Source organism: Barbus barbus (assembly GCF_936440315.1).
Source record: "Barbus barbus genome assembly, chromosome: 41".
NCBI classification, from domain to species: domain Eukaryota; kingdom Metazoa; phylum Chordata; class Actinopteri; order Cypriniformes; family Cyprinidae; genus Barbus; species Barbus barbus.
The window spans coordinates 14680030-14705536 of NC_136719.1; the positions used below are offsets into that span (position 1 = coordinate 14680030).

Genomic DNA, 25507 nt, shown 5'->3' on the forward strand with positions numbered 1-25507 from the left:
ATGAACACGCATTCCCTAGAGTCTGCCTGCCAAAGAGCTCTCCCTCTGGACTTAAGTATTTCATTAGTGAGATAAAACAGGGCTGAGCCCACTGAGGTTGCCAGTTTCCCTGATGAGGAAAGGAGAAGCAGGGGAATCAGAAAGAGAGAGAGAGAGAGAGAGAGAGAGAGAAAGAGTGAGAGACAGAGAGGGGGCTGTGATAAACTCTGCTGCGAGCCCTCCTGTGTGCAGAGTGAGAGAGTGCAAGAGCAACAGCATAAGATCTGGAGAGGGTGAAAACATAACTGTGAGCAAGACCTACCACAAAGTCCACACAGATCGCGCACTTTGAGGTGAGCGTGTGTTTTTGTCACCCTGCAGAACTGGGCAGATGCATTTGGGTGCGATCGTCATATCAAATGCTTCTCTGCTTTGAAGTTGGCTGTGGGGGATTGATTTTTTCCTGCAAGGAAAGAAAAAGCAGCAGAAGGCCAAAGGCTACGAAAACCGGAGTGTTTCCAACTTCCAATTCCCTCAGGACATTTTTTCTCCTGCCTCGGCTTCAAGAAGGAACCACATGTGAAGACTGATGGGGCAAGAGCTCAGCATTGCTTACCAGAGAATCGGTTCATATGCATCACCACAAAGACTCCACATCCCAGTAGGAGCGAGACGGAGGTAAAGAACCAGAGAGAAAGTGAGAGGGAATCTGAGTAATTTCCATCCACTCCCCCCTTCCCACATTGGGACCTTCTTCAGTTGCCCTCTGCTACCCCCCGTGGGGCAGGAAGCGTGAAACATCTCACTAATGGGTTTATTTGCTGTCAGCTCAGCGACGACCTGTCATTTCCCAGGACCACTCCACACTTGACACATTTCATAGTCGAGTAAGCTTTGCTTTGTTTCTGCCTAAAGAGCCCTTGCTTCACACTGTTGTCTGTTGAGAAGATCAAGACCAGGCTGAGGTATCAGGTGGAGCGGACAAGTCCCTTAATCACTTTGCCTGCCTATTACAGTATTTTTCTTCCAGTGTGGTCAAGTGTGTGGGACGGCTCGCTGTTCTTTTGTGTTTCTCCAAGTCGAGAACATCTGCTTTCTGAACCTACTACGGTCTCCTGGCTGGTGGGCTGAAGATGCGTTTCTGGCTGCTAGCTGTGGTGACGGCAGTGCTCTGGAGCCAGTGCATCCTTCTAGGGTGGGCTGAGGCCAGGAAGATGCGTAAGAGCCCGAAGGAGCTTGCTCCGCAGCACACCGAAGCATTCAACACCACTCTTTCCAACAGTGAGGAGTTGGATGGCAGTACGAAGGTATACATCATATATTTCATATGATAGTTTCTTATTGCTTTTCTTGTATGTTTAAGCTTTGTTCATTTCCCAGGTCTGCACATGAATATGCTTATGAGTCCACATCAGAAGTCAAATGATTGTTTTATATAAGATCACTGATAGAAAAACTGTTTGGAAATTGTCCCTTTAGGGCTACAACAGCTTGATACTGAGACAGCATCCTCAAAAGTGCACATTGGTACCTTATATATCCATAAAAAGTGTTTATTATTACCTTAAAGGTACAAGTTACTATCTTAAAGTGCTAATATGCCAACAGAGTATTTTTCAAAGTATGGCCCATGAGACAAGCTAGAAGTACAATTATTGCACCTTTTCAGGGTATGTCAATATGTCTGTGATGTTTTTGATAACGGTTGATTTTTTAAAAAATATTAAAGTCTTATAATGTGTCTTCTTCAGTTTACTAAGAAACTTCTGATATTGTAGAAATCAGTCAGACTCAAGGCTGTGAAAACACACAGACAGCTGTTACTATGTTTTACATGTCTTGGGGTTTTATTGAGAACCTCACCCTAACTGGGTGCTAAAATTGCATGAAAAATGATAGAAGACATGATACAACATATTGGTTATATACACTACCAAAAGTTTGTGGCCAGTAAGATTTTTTAAAATTTTATTAAATTAATCAAATGTGACAGTAAAGATATTTATAATTTTACAGAATATTTCTATTTCAAATCAATGCGGTTTTAAACTTTCTATTAATTCAAGAATCCTGAAAAACCTAAATTCAAAATATAAAGCAGAACAGCTGTTTTAAACAAAATAATAAGAAATGTTTCTTGAGCACTAAATCAGCATATTAGAATGATTTCTGAAGGATCATGTGACACTGAAGACTGGAGTATGCTAAAAAATTGATCTTTGCCGTTGCAGGAATAAATGACATTTTAAAATAGTTATGTAAATGGTATATGTTATGTTAGTTAATATTTCACAATATTACTGCTTTATTGTATTTTTAATCAAAGAAATGCAGCCTTGGTGAACATAAGAGAATTCTATTAAAAATGTACTGACCCCAACTTTTGAATGGTAATGTGTGTATATATAATTATATTATTTATTTATAGTTGGTACGCTAATGCACACTAAGTATTCCTGTAGCTCAACAGGATTCACAGGCAATGCACAGAATAATAAATTATATCCCTTAAATGCACTTTATGCTATTTAGATACAAACATTTGCCAAATGTGTAAATTTAATGCATTTTAGCAACCAATCATTCCTCACAGTGTGTCAAAATCACCCTGTAACAGCCAGGCAGAGAAAATACCTCAGAATGATATGTTTTAAATGCTCTGTTAAATATGTCATCACACTCATCAGAAAGCAAAGCCAACTGCATTTGGCACCCATAGTTGTCTCTCATCATACTTTGTAAATGCGCCTGAGCAGAAGTCGCCGGCTGTTTTGCAAACTTTGGATATTTAAACAAGCTTAGATCGAGCTCATCCAAAGCCCATGATGGAGATGCTACAACCATTTTTGATTAGTTTGGAACAGACTCAAACATGTTTCTTGGGAATTAGACAGGTCTAATTCTCCAGAACAGAATGAGATTCTGAATGATAAATAGAGCGGTTTGCAGGCTCCAATGTGTGAAATGGATGATTGAAGCGTGAAATATGTGAAGAATGCACATTCAGAAGGTCTGATCAGAGCATCGATTAGTCTTCTCAGTAGGTGTTCTCCACCAGAACATGAAAGAGGGCTTGTTTGTTATTTAAGACTTGTGTTGTCAGTAGGTTATGGATGATGAGAACGGTAAACAGGGACTCTTTTGCATTTGCGTATAAAATAAATAAATACACAATTACCATTAATTTCTATGTACATAAACCTTGGAAAATATCATATCGTGTTGTCTGTAGCTGCATTATCGTGCATAAGTGCGTTGACATTTTCTGGCTCCAACAAGGCCAACATATTACTATTCCAACTCTGTATTTGTTTATTGCGCCTGTATTGTTTAGATATCAGGGTTTCCATTGGAAAATTAGCTCCTGTCTCAGCCCACCCATAGAGCTGGCATTCTCAAGTAACTCCCAGCTACCCCTGTGCCAACAACTCTTACTATAACTGCTTCAGTGAACTTGCTGACAAGGGCTGTAGTCTTATCACTGTAGTCACATCACTGATATTGTGACAGTCTGATTGTGTCATATCTCCATGTGTTTATTTTGACATTCATATGAAGGAATTTTAAAAAAGGGACTGTCAAAATGCATGTATGTGTATATATATACACATATATATACTTTCTTTTTTTTTTAAGTTTTAAATCAAAGAACAATTACAATAACTTATTATTTCAGGCTTATAACATCTAATTTTGTGTTTATCTCAGTGTTGCTTGCAAAGTTCTTTGTAATTATCTATGAAATTTGCTATCGATTTCTGAGTGAAAATTGTTTAAAAGGAAACCCTACCTTATTTGGGGTCAGTGAGACTTTTTTCCATTAAATTGATCAAAAATGTGACAGTAAAATAAACCAATAAAATTGACCTTGGGTCAAACTCATGCTGTACCTTCATTGCATCCCAGGTGTGTCCTTCGCTACCTCCTCTTCCTCATCTTCTTCTTCCTCCCTTCATGGCCCAGCACAGGCAGGTTGCCATGATGTAATTCCAGGGAAGGTTAGGTGGGGAGATATTTAAAGACCCTTGGCAGAGCTCTTTCCCAGCCCATTGATTCTGTCATTCACAGGCCAGGCTGACTCCGCTGTGTCTGGGACATCCGATAGGGGCGGTGCGGCCCCCTGAAAAAACTGGGGCAGCAGGCCGCATAAGCCCCTCACAAAGCCTCACAGAAAGGGTCCTGAAAGAGGACACCTCGAGAAGGATTAGTCACCCCCCTCCCTTGCTTACATTCTTTTCATCTTGTCCCATACAATCAGAGAGTAATGACATAATCACTCTAAAACCTAGTGTTTTGCCAGATTTGTCACTGCCAAAAAGCATCACTCGGGATGGGAACCCTGTGTGACATTCATAGGGATGGAGATCATCTTTACTGGTATAGGTGGGTTTTGTAGGATCCATATGCTACTTAAAGTCCAGCTACCAATATAAGCCTTTTCGATTCTTAAAATCCCAATATCAGTCTTTTACTCTGTGCTTATTGTTCTGTAGATGTCACTGCATTCTGCATTTTTCATTTACATTTATTCATTTAGCAGGGTGTGATGAAGGCTTCATTCAAAGTCAACACGGCCAGTATAGTCTGATTCATGAACAAACAACACTTCTTCGCTTCTTTCTATAAATAAAAAACAAGCAGTGCAACCAGTGTAATTCGATTCACAAACAAATGGATCTTATAAGCAGGTTCATTTATTGAAGCAAAAAATACACACAACTAGTGTTATTCGCCTCACGAGCGAACAACTTTTATGAGCTGGTTCATTTTAGCGACTTAAAACATACAGTGCAATGCAACCAGTGTAGTTCAATTCATTTAAAAAAAGACTCTTATGAGCTGGTTCTTTTTAGTGAATCAAAACATTCTGCGTTACCAGTGTAGTTTAATCTCTTGAGCCAACTTATTTAATGGTTCGCACAGACCTGTTTACATCAGACTAAAGTGGTGTCTAATTTACAAAATTAACTAAGATGTGTTTTTTTTCATATGACAGAAATATAGGCTAATGAATCAGAATCAAATTATATAAATCAGCTGTGGAATCTAATCACAAACTTGTGAATCTGAATCAAATTCAGTTCAATCAGGAATCAATACACAGCCCTACAAAAGAATGACCAGTGAATGGTGAGTTGACTCTGTTTTGGCTTCAGTAGCTCTACCTGAAGAAGCCATGAATGCATTGTGTTCTCAAAAACAGCCTTTGTAAATCTGAAGTTTAACATTAAAAATGACTTATCTGCAAATGTGATTAATTAAAAAAAAGAACATTTTTAATCCAGCCCTGCTATTTACTTGAACAGTGGCCACTAGGACATTCACATTGGACACAGAGGACAGGGAACAGAGGAACAGCATGTACAGACTTTAAATGGGGTACAAATAACTCAAATAATAATAATAAAAAAGCCCTAAACCGAAATAATTTTTTTCACTCTCTAAGACAGCCAACTTTTCCAATAACACTTCATATGAACGTCTCACACATAACGTCGGTGTAGATGTTTATCTGAAGTATTTCTCAGCTGTCCATTTGACCTACCACAGATAATAAGGGAAATGAGCACCAGTGCAAACTAGCTCAACGTTATAATTTGTACACAAAGCAGGTGTGATGCTGCAATCAGACTCTCTTCAACTCTTTGACTTTTTTATGGCGAGAGGAGGGCAGGATAATTCCTCAGTAGATCTCATAATAAGTCTTGTGGCTCTCTCTACCCTCACATGTCTTCACTAGCCAGGAATGCACACTTGTTATACAGTGCCCTCCAAAAGTATTGGAACAGTAAAGACAAAATTGCTCTGTTGGCTGTGGAGTCGAGACATTTACAAATATGATTAAAAGATGAATATGAGACAAAACTACAGAATGTCACATTTTATTATTGGGTGATTCAACACATAGATGTTCAGCACTTTTAGAGTTTCATCCCTCTATCTGATGTGAGCATAAGTATTGGAACAGTTGCCTCACAGGTCTTTCTAAGTGATCAGCTGTGTCCTGTTGCATTAATTCTTCAGATATTAAAAGCAGGGAATGTGTCGTATCAGTTATATCCATTACTTCTATATTCTGAATCTTGCATTCGATGATGACACACACAAACCAGGATGAAGACGAGGGAGCTGACTTTGAAAGAAAAGCAAGCAATTTGGATGCTAAAAGAAAAGAGGAAGTCAGTTAGAGCTCTAGCAAAAACAAAGGGCATGGAGAAATCAAGAGTTTGGAAACCACCAGCAACCAACAACGACCTGATTGGCTGAGAAAACAACAGTAGTAAGCCAGAAGGTGAGCCAGAAGAGTTTTGGAACCGTGTTTATGGGACGATGAGACAAAGATTAACCTTTATCTAAGTGATGGGAAAGCAAAAATGTCGAGAAAAAAAGGGAACTGCAATGATCTCAAGCATACAGCCTCATCTGTAAAGCATGGTGGAGGTAGTGTTGTGACATGGGCATGCATGGCTGTCTCTGGAACAGGCCCTTTCAACTTTACTGATGACTTAATGTATGATGACAGTAGCAGAATGAATTTGGAAGGGCACAAAACCATCTTGCCTACCAATATTCAAGAAAATGCCACCGGATTCATTGGGAAGTGCTTCATATTGCATCAGGACAATGACCCAAAACACCCTGCCAGTTCAGTCAAGGAATTTAAAAGGGCAAAGAGTCTTAGATTGCCCAAGTCAATCTCCAGATTTGTATCCGATTGAACATGAATTTCACCAGCTGGAGAGGAGAGTAAAGGCAGAAACTCCCCAAAACAAGAAACAATTGGAATTGGCTGCATTAAAGCCTGGGAAAAGCATTTCAAAGGATGAGACCAAGAGTCTGGTGATGTCTATGGGTCACAGACTCACTGCTGTGATTGTGCGCAAGGCATCTGCAACTAAACAATAGCTTTTAATCTTTTATATCTGCCTTATGTTCAACTGTCCCAATACTTATGCTCACATCAGTTAGTGGGATGAACTCTAAAAGTGCTGTTCTTTTTATTTGATAAAATACATATGTGTTGAAAAAGAAAATGTGACATTCTGTAGTTTTGTCTCATATTCATCTTTTAATCATATTTGCAAATGTCTTGACTCCACAGCCAACAGAGCAATTGTGTCTTTACTGTTCCAATACTTATGGAGGGCACTGTACATATAAATATCTAAACAATGTTTGTATACAAACAATGTAATCTAAACTATTTAATGTGTACCCTGCTACGAATGGCATGAAACGGCGAGAGTTATTAAATGGCATGAAACGGCGAGAGTTATTAAAACAACACAGAGCCTCATTACCTTGGCTACATGTTAGTTTTGTAAAGTTACGAGTGTATTCTGACACATACATGTTGTTGTGCTTGGTACGAGTGAAGATAGAGAGTAAATTGGATTCAGGCGTCTTTGATGTCACTGTTTAATGACCTGTGGGCCTATAATGGGCACATTTCCAGCGTTCCCCCCCCTGAGTAATAACAAAGCGGTTAACAGCCTGTTTCACTGTTCACGTATGAATGTGATGAAAGGAGCTTTATGGTAACTGCCAAACAAATATTCAATGTACATGTGAAAGAAAAACTCTATCTGTTGACCATTTGGAGTGTATTAGTTATCAGACTTTGTCCACAGGGAAGGAGTTACAGAATAATGAGGCCTCGGTAATGAAATATACAGTGGTGCCGAGTCTGTTACCTGTTAAATGATGGCCTTTGAAGCTTTCTGCTGCTTGATATCCAGCCAAATAATAATTTCTCTTTTCATATATCCATGTTCTGACTTCCAAAGCAGTAATGACTTGGTAACAAAAGAAACCATAATTGCAGGTAAGAATCTGAGGTGTGGTGTGAATGCGTCCATATAATCAAACCCATAAATCTGTGTACTGACCCAGAAAGCTGTGTTTTGGAACATACCATCATCGCATTTTGTTCTCTCGCACTCATACCGTTTACATGAGACTAAGAAAAGTGAAAATTCGTGTACAGCCATATTTTGGTGTCTTTTATGAGTCAGGGTATAGATGAAAAATGTTGGGTGAATTGGGAAATAATTGGTGTGTGACATGGAGGATGCACGCAAATCTGTCTATTTGTTGATATGGTAAAGGGGGATCCATCCCCAAAGGCATGGGATGGGTAAAATCATCAAGCCATGCATGGATGAATGCACAGACAGTCACGATACACCCTTCTAGAAACAACAATAACTTTGGGAAAGCCCTCAGTCACTGTTTCTCACTGTAAAGCACCTGCATAGTGTTTTTTGCCAACTATTTCTCATGTGTTTGTATTGCGTGCTTTATTTATTTTTCAATGTCAACGAGTGTTATTTTTACGGCAACGGCTATTGCATCATTGTAGTGTTGACAACAGTCCTGAGGAACGTGTTTTAAAAATGTTATTGTAAGTATTTTTAATTGTCAAATAGTATTTCCAATATTGACATTTGAATTTGGGGCTGAATACTTTTACAAAGTTTTACATTTAGACAGAAATAGACCTAATGGTTGGGTATTTTTAGCTACATACTTGTCAGTGTTACTGTAATGTCTGGTAAATTTTGGACCTGAGGTACAAAGATCAACAAACAGAAGAAATTTCTTCATAAAATGTCACTAAACCTCATGGCTGTGTTAGAACAGACCCAGTTTGTAAAGTCTGGGCTATATACTTGTCACTGAGTTAATGTCATGTAAAAACATTTTGTTTCATTTCGTACCTTCAGACTGTAATGAAATGGATATACATCCTAGATGAGGTTACAAGGTTTTTCACAATCAAACACTGCTGCATAATTGTTGATTGTGGCCTCAAGGCAGATTTTTATGGCCGTGTTTATGTTTGCTGTGGCGCGCTGCCACAAAAATAGTCTGATGTTTTTCTCTGAAAATAAATAGATTTTTTTGTTTCTTTTCTCTGAATACACAGTGAGGACTAAGAATTGTGGAGAAATGCAGCATTGTTAATCAAGCTAATTATTTGAACACAGTTCAAAACTAAAAATAAATGTTGGAATTTTGATATTCCATTATTACCTAAATAATGTTTTAAGACTATTAAATTAATCATTGAAACTTATTACTGCAATGCTTTTTCAGCAATCATCAGAAAAAAACTGTAATTATACACTAATAGGTGCACTACATTTAATTGAATTGCTCAGGCACTTTGTTCTGGTAAACCCCAAAAAAAATAAAATTGTAGTTGGAATACAACCATTAACAATTAAACAGAAGTTTGACACACGCTACATAAGTAAATTACTTTGTAATTACAGATTCCTGCTCGCACTTGTAGAAGAGTTAGATACTTTTTTAGACATTTAGAAGTTAGTGGCTGTTCATGATGTGGACAAAACAGACAGAAACATTCTTCAAAATGTCTCTTTTTGTTTTCCACAGCTGAAAGGAAGGCATGGAGCAACATGAGGTTAAGTAAATAAGACAATTTTCATTTTTGGGCAAACCTTTTGACCAATTAACAAAAATAAATTAGCTGCAGGTTCTATATTGTGTTCATCTATTTATGTGAAAATAGCTTTGTGTTTGCTTAGTGGGGCTATTATGAAGTCTCATAAGTCTCTTTTTCTCAGCTTTCTTTCTGACTCTCATCAAAACTCTTTGCTCAACTTTTTTTTACTCCGTCTCTAATGGAGCATTTGGCAGCTTTGCTCCACAAAGCTCTGCTGTTTTAACAGCCCCAAAACAAACTCATCAGAGAAAAATCCACCCCAGTGGTATGCTGAGATAATAACAGCTTGCCATGATCTGTCATGATCTGAAATACTTCAGCGTATAGGGCTTTTCATACAAGCCATGCTACCACTGTCAACCGAATTGACTGTGTACACAGCGCCCTGAAATATTCGAAAGTTTATCGCACTGAGCAAACCGCTGCACATTCCGTATCAGCCTGAAGTCTCTGTGAAAATGTTCCGTTGTATCCAAAAAACATTTCAGAGAACTTTAACTGTCTGTCCATACTTATAGAATCCTTGCTTTCTGACAGTCAAAGAATGGTTTATCATTTTTGGAGTAAAGAACATGAGGAAACATGATGAAATGAGATTGCGTGGATATAGATGTGTCTCCACAAACTTCGATGACATTTCCAAGCAGCAACTTCAGGCAAGTTAATCCTTGTCTTGACAGAGTTATGGATCCTCCCCATACACCAACTGATCCGACTCTGATCATTTGAAGTGTTAATGGAAGTTCCTCGTATATTTTGAAGTGAAGGTGAAGGTGTTGACCTGTCCATCTTGTGGAAACTGGTTGTAACTCTCTTGCCGAGGCCAAAAGAGAGTACATTCCCCTTAAGCTTTAAGTTAGCTTCTGTGCTAGCATCTGTGGCTTATACTTCTATTTGGCACAGGAAATTAAACAACTCAATGGAGCCGCCAAAGTCGATATTGATCCTTAATAGAACCATATTGAATCAACAGTATTCAGAATACTTCATGACCTGAGCGTTTGTTCTTTTTGGTAATATTAGAATCCTGTGGATCATTTTTTGGCACAACTATAGCCTGCTCTGTGCTGCTTTGACATACTGATGATACAGTCTGTATTTATAAAGCATTCCATAAAAGACAATGGAAAAGAAACAAATCACGTCTTCTCCCAGTGTTTGGGGAAGATCTGAGGGATTGCCTTCTGCTGTAACAGTATCTGTACAAATCTGTCTGTCTTTTGGCTGTCTCCGGGCTCCTAATTCACAACAATAACACTCAGACATCCAACATGCGAGAGGCTTGTGTGCTAGTTAAGTTGTTTATTTTGTCTCCTGTCACAAGAATAGGGAAAAAAATTACACCCAAGCAAAAATATGAGCTTGTCCCATTCCAGTATGTATAAGAAAAACAAGGGCTTACTTTGTTGCATCTTAACATGAGGCAGGTCTTTCTGTGAAGAGATGCAGCATGTTAGTTTAACAGATAAGTGATCCAGGTCTCGGTGCCAAACCTAAACAAATTCCATTTCAGACAGCTCACCTCTACAACTTGTCTCTATCTTTGTTTCTATCTCGACCGCAGTCACTTGAAGTTTAGGGAAGGGCTCAAGCAGATTCAATTCATATTTGTGGTTACTGGGATTTATAAAGCCTCGCATTTCATCGAAGCGAAAACATAGTCAGCTCTTCAGCACTGTTGGTGGTTAGTTGACCAAGTAATAATTATGTTTAAATAAATATTTATATAATTTCATATTTAGTTCAATTTGTGAGTACTGTCAAAATGCTTTTCAGTTGAATGTCAAAATATGTAGAGCGGGTTTTCACATTTTAAAATAAAAAAAAGGAAACTTTTTTTCTTAGCTTTTGAAATTGATAGATGAACTTTAATGCACATATTGTCAGGTGTGGGTGAAGGGATGAGAGCGAGGACTCACTTGCAGGAGGAAATGGGGCTTTATTAATTATAAAATCAAACAAAAACTACCCCGTAGGGGAAAACAGACTGACAAGGCAAGACTTCACACAGGGTAACATCAACGACGACGAACCGGCACAAGACTGCAAACACAAGGAGATTATAAAGGGAACAAATGAGGAGGGTACCGAGTAAACACAGGTGGGGCAAATTAACCAATAATCAGGAAACAAGGTGGGTGGGGTCAAGACAATTGACATGAGAGTACATGGCACATAGAACCAAACAAGACAAGTCATGTGCTCACACAAAACAAAAACACAAGCACATGGCCAGCAAAACAAAATCACTAGCCATGTGCAAAACAGGACACGAACACGCAGCTAATGAGGAGACTCATAAGATGCGTGTTCACAAAACATGACAAACATGAAAGCACGCATCCAGTGAAAAAACACAAGCTGCGTGCCACACAGAACAAGACAAAACAAGAGAAAAGAAAGCATGCGGCCGAAACCGAACCGCGTGCTGAACAAAACACACAAACAGAGGACAGAGGAGCGCATGGCCCGAGCGAACTGGAAATCGCACGCTCCCAGAGCGAGAACAAACCTGGAGCGTGAGTGTCCGAACCCCGACACAAAACCAGAACCGAGCCTGAACAAGACAGGAGTGCCGGGACCAGAAAACAAGACAAGAAGGGAGTGTCAGGGCTCCGTCACAAAACCATGAATAAACTAGACCGAAGTGACAGAACCCTGACACATATTGGGATTTAAATCTCAATGACGGGTGAGATATGAACTCATTTTGATAGTCTAAATGAAACTTTAAGGATCATTGTATGATTGTTACTTTATAAATGTATCTGAGTAACAAATTACTTCATTGGTACTTTGTAGGGGTGTGATGTACAGGAGTCATTTTTCATCACATCCCTGCAAACAGTGTGTTCTTTCAACTAGACAGCCATCTTAAACCATTTTTATATAAAATTCTGAAAGCTACTATTGAGAAAATAGCTCAAATTGTAGAACCACCAAAAAAAGGGGAGATGTCATTGGTTTGGCCTATAATTGCTGAAGTCATTCCAGCGTGGGATTTAGAGGGTTCAAACTGTTGCCAAATAGAATGAGTTACATCACAGATTGCATATTTGATAACCTCTCTCTGAGTTAGAAATCTACCTCTCAGAAATGAACTTCAGGCTCTGAGAGCTTATTGAATAGAAGAAGCAAGCAATGTTTCCACTGAAAGCCGCTGTATGTGTTTAAAGATTTGCAAAAAGGAACCCACATACAGTATAATGCAATGTCTCAGGCCTCTCATTTTTAGGTGAACTGTAACGTTGTGCTCATGGAAACTTGTTGAGAGAGATCAATTTAGAAAGGCTGTTTATTTTTCACAGACCCTACTGGGCAAAATTGACGTAGCACCTGAGAGAATTACTGAGAAGTAATTAAGCTAAGAGTAAAGTCCTCATGAGAAAATTTGACTGACTGTGTTTGGCATGAGGTAGTGCTGCATGCCACACAAAAGACCCATTCCTTTACTGCTGTGGTGCAACCTGCCTTGATGTCTGGCACCATTTAATAGCATCTTTAGACATAATTTTCCTGAGAGGGTTTGTAAGCAGAAATTATGACTCATTGGATTTCGTTACGTAGCTACAATGTACTGCACTCAATGCCAACGGGAAAATGATCTCTGGACTAAATATCTGATAAATCACAGTTAGAACTTCTCCCAGTGACTCATCAAATATAAAAATGGGAGTAGCTTACCTTTTTTGTGCATCCGCTCTGACGTGTACACTAACCAAACCTAATATTATGCCAATTTTTTCATGTGTGCATCATATCCGGAATACTTCAAATTATATAGAAATGTGAAAAAACAACAAACAAAAAACAACAACAACAACAACATGCATGTCATAATTTCTGTGTTTTTATTCAGCAGGTGAGTGAGAACCAGAGAGTGGACCCTCTTGGATCATGGATGGATTTTGTGAAGAGACCTGTGGGCAATTTTCCCGGAAAATGCCGAAAGCGAAAACGACCACTGGTGCGGAAAATCTTTACAATCACATATTATCAAATGTCAAACACATAATCAACAGTAGCACATGAGACAGAGCTGAAATTGTGGCAAGGAGAGGAATTTTCATTCACCTGGAATGTACAGAACAATTCTTATAAATCAAGAAAAAATGTGGAATTTAAGAATGTTTCAAGTTAAAGGAATAGTTCACATAAAAATAAAAAAATTCATATAAAAATTCTGGCCACATAAGATATAGTTGAATTAGTTTTTTCATCAAAATAGATTTGGAGAAAATAAACATTTAACATTATAGTATATCACATGCTCACCAATGGATCCTCTGCAGTGAATGGGTGCCGTCAGATTGAGAGTCTAAACAGCTGATAAAAACATCACAACAATCCACAAGTAATCAACATGACTGTAGTCCATCAATTAATGTCTTGTGAAGCGAAAATTGTGTTTGTAAGAAACAAATCCATCAAGGCATTTTTTTTTACATAAAACCATCACTTCTGACCCAAATAGAGTTCATAGTCCATAATAATGCTTCCTCCAGTGATAAAAGTTAATCTCCTTTTAACCTTACATGTCAGAATCCATAGACATATTTGTTTATAACTGTTTTGGACTGTTTTTTGTGATGTTTTTATCAGCTGTTTGAACTCTCATTCTGACGACACCCATTTACTGCAGAGGAGCATCATTTGGTGAGCTAGTGATATAATGTTTCTTTTCTCCAAATTTGTTTTTGATGAAGAAAAAGCTCACCTTCATCTTGGATGGCCTGAGGGTGAGACAATTTTCAGCAAATGATCATTTTTGTTAATTATTTCTTTAAGGTTTTTTTTCCCAGTTATGATGTGCCAACTCTTTTCTTAAACATATAATTATTCTGGCCAAGCACCTACTACAGTGATGTTTTTCGGCAATGTGCATGAATTTTTGTATTTTAGTACATTTAGCCTACACTTGCTTACCACCATTACTTACTGTATTTTGTGATGGCTAATTAATAAAATAGGTAGCTAGAGACACATGTAAAACTTCAGGTGCAGTATATGAACTAAAAAGCACCATTGCATATGTATTGCACTTCAAAAAAGTTGAATGTCTAAGAATGAACATTTAATGTATAATTGATCTCTACCAGAGAATTTGTAATATATTGCATAACACATTCCTTAACACATTTCAAGTTGTAACACATCATTGCATAAAGTGAGATGCTCTTTTGAGCATTCAAAGAAATTTGAGTCTTGATTAAATTGAGTTGAAATTCTATAACAGTTATATTTCTTTGACTATCAGCCTGGTCCCCCGGGCCCTCCTGGACCTCCAGGGCCTCAGGGACCCCCAGGATCCCCTGGGGCAGAGGTCACTCAAGAGGTCCTGCTGCGAGAGTTCAAAGAAATGATCAAAGGTGAGGACCCACAATCCCAGCGATGGACATTTTCTATCATCATCAAGGTGCTATCATGAAGATGGGCTGGACATTTTGAGAGATACAGTGATGAGGTGTTTTTAAGTGCATACAGTGATGTGTCTACTCGTGATCTGCTTGAACAGAGGCCACAGAGAGACGAGCAGCAGTGGACAGGCCCAACGAACCCAGTCAGCTGCCCACGGCTCTGATTACCCTAGAGAGTATGACCTCCTACAGGAGAATCGAGGAAGCCTTCCATTGCAAACTCAAAGGCCCTGTCGTTGTGGACAAAAAGACTCTGGCTGAACTGCAGAACTTTCAGACAGTAAGTGCAGACAGTAAATATATCTGTCTTATATCATAATGGACTATCAATCCATCATAATGGATCTAATTGATGCTAACTTTATATTACACAAAACCAAACCAAAACAAAAAACATATCTTTGGTGTCATATTTCATTTATTTATTTTTGCATAACAACGCCTTGTTGGCAGACTCTATTTACACTAGCTCCACCCACCAATGTCTGATTGGGATAGTCAACACGAAAAAAAGATGCTTATCTACTTTCAGTTTCAGTGACGTAGTTGGTTAGGCGTGTGGTTTTTGACGCGATTGACCCGAGTTCGAGCCTGCCTTTTGCCGAACTTTTTTTCTCCCTTTTCAAATTTCATATAGCATCGGAAAGGCATTTATTCTCAATAAAAATTAAGGAAATAATCAAAAAGTTTAAAAAAAAAGTATCAGGTAGGGTTAGGTGTAGGGAGGGCTTTATTGTCCCAATAAGCATTTCCATTTACTAATTTGAATTAAAATGAGAATTTACATTCAATACGTTATTATTGCGTACTGTTTTATAATGTACTACAATACTGAGGTGCAGATAATTGCTACTATTTGCAATAAGTAGTATAAATAGCAGAAAATCTTGATATTTTAACAGTGTAAATAGAATCTATAGCTATTTGCACTTTGTGTAAATAGCATATCGTTAAAAATACTGCTATTTTCACTTAGTGTAAATAGAATCCATTGCTATTTGCACATACAGTTTGGACATGGAAACATGCGTTAATGTTGCTAGCGCTACTCTGACGACTTTATCAGTAAAATAGTTCAGCAACTCAAAGCTACATGACATTTCTCACAAGCGAGGTAACAACAGCGCTGTTCTTTAAGAAAATGAACTTCAAGTTGCCAAGTCGTGGCTGCATCACCACCTCGGGTGTGCACTATTTTCTAATAATTTAATGGCCCGTCATCAATTATTTCTTACTTGACCAGTGACCCTCTTAATTTTCAGCAGTCTTTAATCATCCATTTTACATTGATGTCTTTTGTTATTGTTAAGCTATTGTTTTTAAAAGTTATTGTGTTTATAGCTTATGGTCAAATAATACATTATACAATGTCACAATTTGTCCTATATCTAGACTTTTATACTTGTGCTGCATGTTAAGCACATTATTGTTAACAGCCCAGCAAAAAACAAAGGAAACACTGCATATAAAACTTTCACATTAATGCTAATTCAAATGAGCATTCCAGCTATTTAGAAACAGTCATTTACAGTAAATGACTCAGCTTCCAAAGCGAACATGTGATCGTCTCGTTGCGGCAGGGGGACCGGCTTTTGCCAGAATGTAAGATATTCCAGTCTGTTGCAAATAATTTCATATTGGCTTGTTTTGTCTTAGTTCCATTTGGCTTCTTCATGGTGACAGTTTTACACAATATTAAACACCATTTCAAAACTCTTCCAACCTGTGTGTGTGTTCAAAATGAAATGTGTAATTTCTCCATTATCAAACAGAATTACAAAATCAATTAGCCAGTCAGACAGACAGATACTGTAACTCCACTCCAATCAGCTTTAGAGACACAGCTTAAGGCCACCTGTGATTGTAACCTCCTGATTGACTCTTGACTTGAACATTAGTGACAAAGACATTGGATTGGCCGACTGTTTACTCAGCCAATCAAGAAGGGCCTAATCCACCCTCCTCCTAAAAAATATATCCTTTTTCAAATGTGCTACATTGCTGTCTTGGTGGTGTACAAAAGGTACTCTGTCTGAGGTTTTGGACGAGTGAGTGGTGTGTATAAAAATAGACACCATTTGAAACAGTGCGCTGTTTCAAGGAAGAGCTTTACCCTGTGGCATTCTGATCAGCCAAGGACACACACCGAAAGTCCATGTTTTAGCCACGTATTTTAGTCACGGAAAAAACTGCAACCGATTAATGTGGACAAGATTTAATCTAAGCTCCTATGAGCAATTTAATTCTGCTGATCACTGAGGATATGATTCTTACTTTCCGTATTAAAGAAATTATGATCATATAGTCTTTCAAATCTGTCAAATGGATGAAATAACGGTTGTAAATGTCAATACAAAGCTTTATTCATCTAACGTAGAAATAGATGTCAAATAAAAGTACGCTCTTCTCACATATCTGTTGGGATCTGACATGTATATGAAAGGCATTCATTGTATGTGTTCAAAGCTGACAGCACAAAAATGGCAGAACCGAACAGTGTTTAGCACACTAATCGGAGGACTCATTATAAAAGCGTCTGAGTCTGGAGCTCTTGGTGGGTTCTGGAGGCGTAATGCAGAATAATGTGGTCTGGCATGGCTGCAGCGTGCAGTTATGATCAAAAACAGAATCGGAGGATTCTTGGCAGATGTCTACATATTTGTAACCATTTAATGGTTATGTGCTCCCAAACGGAGCCCTAAAACTGGTATGTTTTCGAACGCTGTATGCAGAATGCTTGATTTGCATGTGCGTTTATTAGAGTGTGGAGAGCAAGAATTCTGCTGAAAAACCTATTCTTGAGATGCTTGGAATGCTCAGCAATTTACAAAGTATGATTTTCAGATAGAGATCAATGTTGATCAGTGGTTATTAGGTGTGTTCATTGTATTCCCTCAATAATTCTCACCTGTTTCATACCTTCAGCCTCCTGCCAAAGGTGCCTTCCTCAGAGGGACGGGGATGGATCAGTCCACTGGCCGATTTACAGCTCCTGTAACTGGAATTTATCAGTTCTCTGCCAACGTTCATATTGGTAAAGAAAGGCTGAAGGGTTCACCTCACCAATAACTTTCTGCCTTTTTTAATTCTAACACTTTTTCAGTCTTAGACATGAGGTTTGGAGGTATGATAATGATTAGCGGAATCAAACCCATGTTCAAACAATAGAATGCATGAATGAACTGCAAAAATGTACACAATTTACAGTGATTTTTAAAGTAAAATTGGATATGGATGGTACACATTTTACGGTCAAAAGAGTAATAGAATATATTATTAATAATAATAATAATATTAATATATATATGTAATTATATATGTTATTTTATTATTTAATTAGAAATTATTTTATTTTAAAAGTAGTATTACAATCTAAAATTTCTATTTCAGTATAGAATAGAACCCCTTTTGAAGGGGTCCTATTATGCTTTTTCACTTTTTGAATTTTAGTCAGTGTGTAGTGTGTATGTTTGGGCATAAAAAGATCTACAAAGTTACGAATCTCAAAGTCCACTACAAAGGGAGATATTTCGATTGAAAAAATCCCTTTTCAAGAACTACAAGGAACAGCTCGTTTGGACTACAAAGTCGTTTTATCACAAAGCGGCCCATTAGAATATAATTAAAATAAATCCTGTCAACGGAATGGTTAGCGGGTGGGGAGAACGCTTGGTTGAGCACTGCACGTTTCAACGTCGAAACCCGGTGTGGGTGTTTTTATATCACTGTATTTCTGAAGTAAACTGACTGTCTTCAGAAAATTTTGGCTGTCATTTTCATTTCATCTTGCATGTAATGCCTGATAAAGCAGCGTTTGTGAGCAGAGCTCTGTTTTGTGTACAGCGTTACCGGGGAAACATCTCTCCTGTTCCAACAGCGCCTCCAGCTGGCAGAAAATTAATTTGCATAAATATGCCGCCAAAAATTGTGTAAGTCTGTGGGACTATGGTATAAATAAATTCAACTGTATAACAGTTTCACTGCAATTCATGTTATAGTGTTAGAATTAAAGAACAATCGAAGAACAATAAACGTAATACATATTACCGTTGCACTCATCAGTACATAGTAAATGCAGCCATTGTTGACATCCTATCTAAAACATGATTTAGCCAAAACAACACCACCAACAACAACAATAACGTTACCACTTTAATATGTCTTGCAATATCCGTGCGTGCAAAGTTTCTGCGCGATCCTCAATATTCTCGGACTCGGGGTCTGAATTTATATGTCAATATTGACCCATTGACGAACTTGTGGCTTTGGCAAGGGGAGGGGCAGTACTGAAACACCGTTCGCCAATCACAACGCACTGGGACAGCTAACCAATCACAACACGTTTCTTTTTTCGGAAGGTGGGCCTTCATCAAATCCGGAACTAGTAATCGAGCCGTTTGTGGCAGGCTGGGGAGAGAGCTATTGTAATATGTGAATTATGTAAATTATGTGAAAAAATAATGTTTTTTTTCGAACACCAAGCATGAGAGCATGTTCAAGTACACCCCCAAAACAAAATCAAGACTTTGTAAAAGAGCATAATAGGACCCCTTTAAAATGAAATTTATTCCTGTCACAGCAAAGCTGAATTTTCAACATCATTACTCCAGACTTCTGTCTCACATGATCTTTCAGAAATCATTCTAATATGCTGATTTGGTCTTTATTTTTTTTATTATTATTATCAGTGCTGAAAACTGTTGTGCTGCTTAATAATTTTGTGGAAACCATTACATTTTATTTCAGTATTCTTTGATAATTAGAAAGTTCAAAAGAGCAGTTTACTTGGAAAACATACAAAATGTTTGTAACATTATAAATGTCTTTACTGTCACTTCAGATCAATTTAATGCATCCTTACTAAAAAAAAAAAAATTATTAAAAAATGCTTACTGACTCCAAACCTTTGAATGTGATGGATATGTAGATTTTTTTTATTAAAAAATGCTTTGGATAAAATTGTCTGCCAAATACAGAGATTAATTGAAAATTCAGTTTCTCTGCTATAAATACAAATGCATGGAGTACAAATAATTTTCAATGTCAACTCTATCAGGAGATGCCATCATGTAATGGATGTGTTTCAGACTTGGCACTTTCTCAACAGATGGATTGCATTCCCCTGTAACTTACATTCCAACCGTGCTGTACTTGTTTGCTGAGATTGAGGGTGTCTTGCACAATCTTGCATGCTTAAAAAGTTTTTAAAAATTTGTGCCGTGCTTGAAAGCGCACAACCATACTTTTTTTTTGTTGTTGGTTGATGCTCTAAAGAGGGGGTGCAGTGATCCTCCATCCGTCCTTTCAGAGGCAATGCTTATGTGGAGTTACACTGAAATAAGCCCCAGGGACTCTGAATGCAAAACTCTTCTAAGCTGTGGCGCCGCCATACAGCTCTGGGAAAAGGAATTGGCTCTTTGCAGTAGACTGTGGCAGAAAATCAACATCCCCAAACAAATTCACAAATCCACTGCAGACTTATAGAACAGACCAATATTTAGACGTGACTGGAGGTCAAACATTACTGGCTATGGCATCGTGTGCTCCACATACAAAACTCTGTCAAACAACATTTCAACAGCCTTTACTCTTCATACAACAGTTTGTAGTGCATGTCTGAAAAGTATTCTCAGGAAATATAATTTTTTGTATTTTGTATACTCTCTTGCAGACCACACTGAGGTGAAGAAAAGTAAGAACCAGTTGAGAGCCAGAGACAATGTCCGAGTTTTGATCTGCATTGAATCACTCTGCCACAGATATACGTAAGTTTGCTTTATCTCACATTAAAGGGATAGTTCACCCAAAAATATATATATTTTTTTTCATAATTTATTAAGCCTCATGTTATTCCAAAACTGTATGAAGTTCTTTCTTCTGTGAAACATAAAAGGAACATTTTATCTTTTTTATATACTAGCTTTTATGCCATTGCAAACAAGCTTAAAGAGATAGTTCACCCAAAAGGAAATTCTGTCATCGTTTACTCACCCTCATGTTGTTCAAAACCTACTGTATATAAGTTTCTGTCTTCTTTAGAACACAGAAGAAGATATTTTGAAGAATTTTGGTAATCAAACAGTTTCTGGTCTCATACAACTATATTATACTATTTTACAAGTCTAGGAGCCCATAAGGGGAAACTGTGATGGAAAATAAAATTAGATGCTTTTACGTTCCCCAGAAACTGTGTTCACACGCAAAAATAATATGAGGCGGGAGGAAAAACGATATTTCAGTGCTTTTGTGAGCAAACGCAAAGTTTCTCTGGGTAATGCAATACTTTTGAAGAGAATGTTTCTCAGGGATCGCAAACATTTTGCGAGCAAACGCAAAAGCTTTCAAATACATTTTTCCTTCCATCTCATATTTTTTTCTCCAATAATGTCGCTTTAGGGGCTCCGGACAAGTCCTAAAAGGGCATACAATAGAGTTGTGGGATAAGCAGACTAAAATTTAAGTGATTATTTACTGAAAACCTCTTGAGAGAAGTAGTGATGTTTGATTCATGAATGAATCATTCAAACTATATAATTAAAGTGCTAAAATTTTAGTGTGTTTCCAACTGGCCACACAGAGTTTCTTGTGATTTTCGTTGATTTCAGGTCTTTCTGTCAGACTTAGTGTCAGTTCTGTTAGCAGAACCATCCAGGAGAAAATCTGACACCAGCAATTTTGCTAGAAAAGTTATTATGATTACATTATGTATAATTTACCCTCAAGTAGTCTATTTATTAACATTCGATTTTGGACCCGTTGTCCACAGACCACATCCACATCAATGCAAATTCATGACTCCGGCTCTAAGGAATACATTGCTTATGATGAAAATGAGTATTTTTCTTGAGCTCCTTTTTACATTTAGAGCATGTGGTTTTTATTTCAGTGGCTTAAGCGTGTGAGTGCATGTCATAAAAATCCTCTTTCACAAATCAAACAAAAATGAATTTACTTAAAAGAAAAGAGAAAAACAAACTACTAGGGGTACATGAGGTGGGGAAGGGGAAATGGGGGTGGCAGATCAGCCTGGAAGTCTCTTCCAGTGTTTGCTGGTTGTTAGTGCTCTTTTGCTCTTAGTCGGTAACGCATGGGCTGTAAAGCATGTTGTCTGTTCTAGCTTGTGTGGAACCAGCAAGGCATTTCCTGTGTTAAAGTGGAGCAGGCCTTTAAAAAATGTCCTCTCACCTTCAGTCTGGTCCTTGTCACCTTAGTAACCTTTACCGCCAACTTTGACTCGTGGGCTCCCTGTTGGTCTTAGCAACAGTACTGAAGGGTAATTCCTAAAATGTATTGCTGCAAAGTGCAAATAGAGACCTTTAACGGAAAATTATTAATTTTTAGGAATGCACTTTTATGTATAACAAAAAAAGTTATCTTTCTTTGAATAACCTTAACACTGTGCCATGATTTCACTAAGTAAAAATGAATTATAATGGAATTATTTTACAGTTATACTACTTCATCTTTTGCTGAAATAAATAAATAAATGAATAAATAAACAAAAATTGAATTGAATTGAACTGAATTGAATTGAATTGAGTAGAGGGGTCTAATCAATACTTTGCTTGCATATCTTGGATAGGGGAATTTGTGAACTGTCACATAACTTCTATGCAATGTAACATATCATTAAGAATCTAATCTCTACTGACTGTACTGATTTTGTATTGACTTGTGAATTCTACAAATAAATAATTTGTTCCCTCAAAATGTTTTCTGTACCGTAATAGATCCTTGGAAATGATTGTTGGCCTTGAGAGCAACAGCAAGATATTTACAGTATCTGTCCATGGACTGCTGGAACTTCAGGTAAGAATTAGTTAAACACACTCCTCTCAGTTTAATGCAGTTTTACTTTTATGTAGTTGTATCCTTATCATTCAAATATGGTGTTTCTGTTGCTGTTAAGATAAAAACAAAAACAAAAGGCTAGTTAAAATCTTAACCTAAAACGATAAGTTTGTTAATGAATGTTTCTGTATTTATTTTAAGTAATTCATCAGTGCATGTTTTTATTATTTAAAAAAAGAGTTAACTTAGTTTGTAGTGGATAATGTTAACCAACATCTAAATAGCTATTTTTGTAAACGTGACATTTAGTCTGGATCAATTCTGGTATGAAGCACACAGTTTTCATTATCCTGTTTCTTAAAGGGGTCATGAACTGAGAAATCTAAATTTCCCTCATATTTTGACATATTAGTGGTCATTGTACAAAAACATCCTTTAAGTTTCAGAATTTAAAACTCTCATTAGTCTAAAAACAGCTTATATTGAAGCCTGCCAAAACTACAAGTTGTGGAATGTACCAGTCTATGATGTAATAGTGTGGATAAACACTGCCTCTGCAGAAGTAGATCAACGCCTGCTTCCACATCACTGCCTGTTTAGCCCCGCCCACCGATTCACGCACGTTGTAGGTAAATGACGAGAGCTGCAAACGCAGGTCTACACAGAAACCAAATGATAAACTTTAAAAAAGTGCCAGACCACGTCAGTAAGATCTTGGTCCTTTGTTCCCTTCATTTTATTGCGTATTTGTTTTGAAAACAAGGCATAATTTGATTTTCAGAATGACTGAAACTAAAAGACGGTGCTGTGCTGATTAAGTGTTATTATTATGTGATAACTATTGCTTTGTCTTCTTACAGATCATTTGATATGCACTGAGTATTTATGCGTTTTTACGCTAAATAACAGCAGCATCCATCTGTGAAGAATTTAGGCTGTCAAAAATTCACAACTATTAGCCAATCATAGCAGTGGGTGTTTACTTCCGAGTCTAAAGTCCGCCACGCCTATTCAAACAGAGCGTTCTGATGAGGGGGTCAACACAGGACAGAAAATAGCCTATTACTTCTAAATTGTGATGTTTTTTGATGTAAAAATCTTAATAACATTATAAGTGGACCTCAGAGAACAGTACAAAAAAGAAAAAAAAAAAAAGAAAAAGTCAGTTCAAGACCCCTTTAAACACATAAAATTAAGTAAAATGTGTTGCAGATTGACAATGACTTTAAATAATGTGATGTTTTCTTTCTCACAGGCCGGGCAGTACACTTCCATATTCGTGGACAATGCAGCTGGAGCATCGATCACAATACAGAATGGTTCAGATTTCATGGGCATGTTGTTGGGGGTATAGCCTTGTTTTACAGCCGGACTATATCTGGCAGGCCATATAAGACTGCATAGCTCCTCTTTGGACTATCATCTAGCACCATATATCCTCATGAGACAATATGTGACTGCTACAAAGCCCTCGGCTTGCTCATGGATGAGACATGGACATATTCCACAAAGCAGAGACAGTTGGATGCAAAACTGAAAGACTTTACTGAGGACAATCGATCCACATCTGCCTCTCTCATGTGCCGTCTACAATGAGGTTTTTACCTCTTCAGAAAGATCAGTTCTCACTGTTTCCACTCACTATGTCCTATTTTGTGATTTATAGATGTATACAAAGAGATTTTTGTATTTTGACATTGTTGTTTTGTCCTTCCTCCTAATTAATAGTGTTTATACAGAATGTTTATATACACAGTTTGTTTTCTATGGTGAGAGGTTTTCTACAAGAGTTAAACTATTTTGGATTTATCTTGAAGGAATATTTCACCCCAAAATGAAATTTTAAAACTAATTTCTCACCCTCAGGCCATCCAAGATGGGTTTCATTTTCATTGAAACAGATTTGTAGAAATATAGCATTACGTCACTTGCAATGGATCCTCTGCAGTGAATGGGTGCCATCAGAATGAGAGTCCAAACTGCTGATAAAAACTAATCCATCATTAAGATTGCTAATGGTAAGTTTCTCAAAATCTAATTCAGTGAAGACAAAACTCATCTTGGATGGCCTGAAAATAACATTTTCTTATTTTTGTGTGAACTATTCCTTTAAGGATTTTGAGATCTTTTGGAGGTGTTACACACAATGCTCACCTCCTCTTGTGCATACATGCCTGTATTTTTAAATATAACAAGCTAGTTTTATTTACTATGCAGCTCAGAAAAGCATGTTGTAGTGACTTGATTATTGATAAAAGAACAGATTTTCCATTATAATCGGCCAAAAGAAGGAAACAGCCAAATACAAGAAAAGAAACAAGATGAATGACAGTCTATTTTTACGTCCAACAGCTAACAGTCCCAAACAATAGCGTTTATCAAGGAGTGTGTGTGAATGTGTGTTTGGAAAGCTACTGCCATGATCGATTAGACATGTTAGAGTCCTGCTGAGTTCTCATTTTGTTTACTGCAATGCCAAATACGTCATCTGAATGCTCTGTTTTTCACGTCTCCATGGAAGTTTATTCTTGCTTTTTTTCAGATGTGTTGCTTTTCTTCCTTTTCCCCAAACGTCGTCTTTGTTATTAACTTCAGTAAATACAGAAATTAAAATGCACATATATATTAGCATATGTACAATTTTCCATACAAATTATTTATGTTTAAATGTATCTGCCAATTAAAACAGATTTTTTTTTTTATATTGGCTTCTAGCCTTCCAGTAGATCTCAATACAAGTGAAAATGATGTAAGCAAACCTCTTTAAATATACAGTATTTGCTTGTATTGTGGTGTAATGGAATTTAAACTATGTTCAATAAATGTAAAATTTATCTATTCACCTGGG

The 25507-nt window shown here is 37.4% G+C and overlaps 1 protein-coding gene across 1 annotated transcript; it reads left to right on the top strand.

Annotated features, from left to right (window-relative positions):
• The first annotated feature begins 99 nt into the window (after positions 1-99).
• On the top strand, positions 100-25507 carry LOC306860200 (adipolin). Its single transcript, XM_079401771.1, has 8 exons — positions 100-1286; positions 13311-13418; positions 14709-14820; positions 14967-15148; positions 17794-17902; positions 20540-20633; positions 22599-22677; positions 23915-25507. The coding sequence occupies exons 1-8, from the start codon at positions 1113-1115 to the stop codon at positions 24011-24013; spliced, it is 957 nt and encodes a 318-aa protein (XP_079257897.1). The 5' UTR covers positions 100-1112; the 3' UTR covers positions 24014-25507.

Bases quoted from the DNA above. Each gene is read 5' to 3' on its own strand.
- LOC306860200 (XM_079401771.1), top strand. From the start codon at position 1,113: ATGCGTTTCTGGCTGCTAGCTGTGGTGACGGCAGTGCTCTGGAGCCAG. The intron at 14,821-14,966 runs GTGAGGACCCAC...CTGCTTGAACAG, and splicing joins GTTCAAAGAAATGATCAAAG to AGGCCACAGAGAGACGAGCA. The intron at 15,149-17,793 runs GTAAGTGCAGAC...TCATACCTTCAG, and splicing joins AACTGCAGAACTTTCAGACA to CCTCCTGCCAAAGGTGCCTT.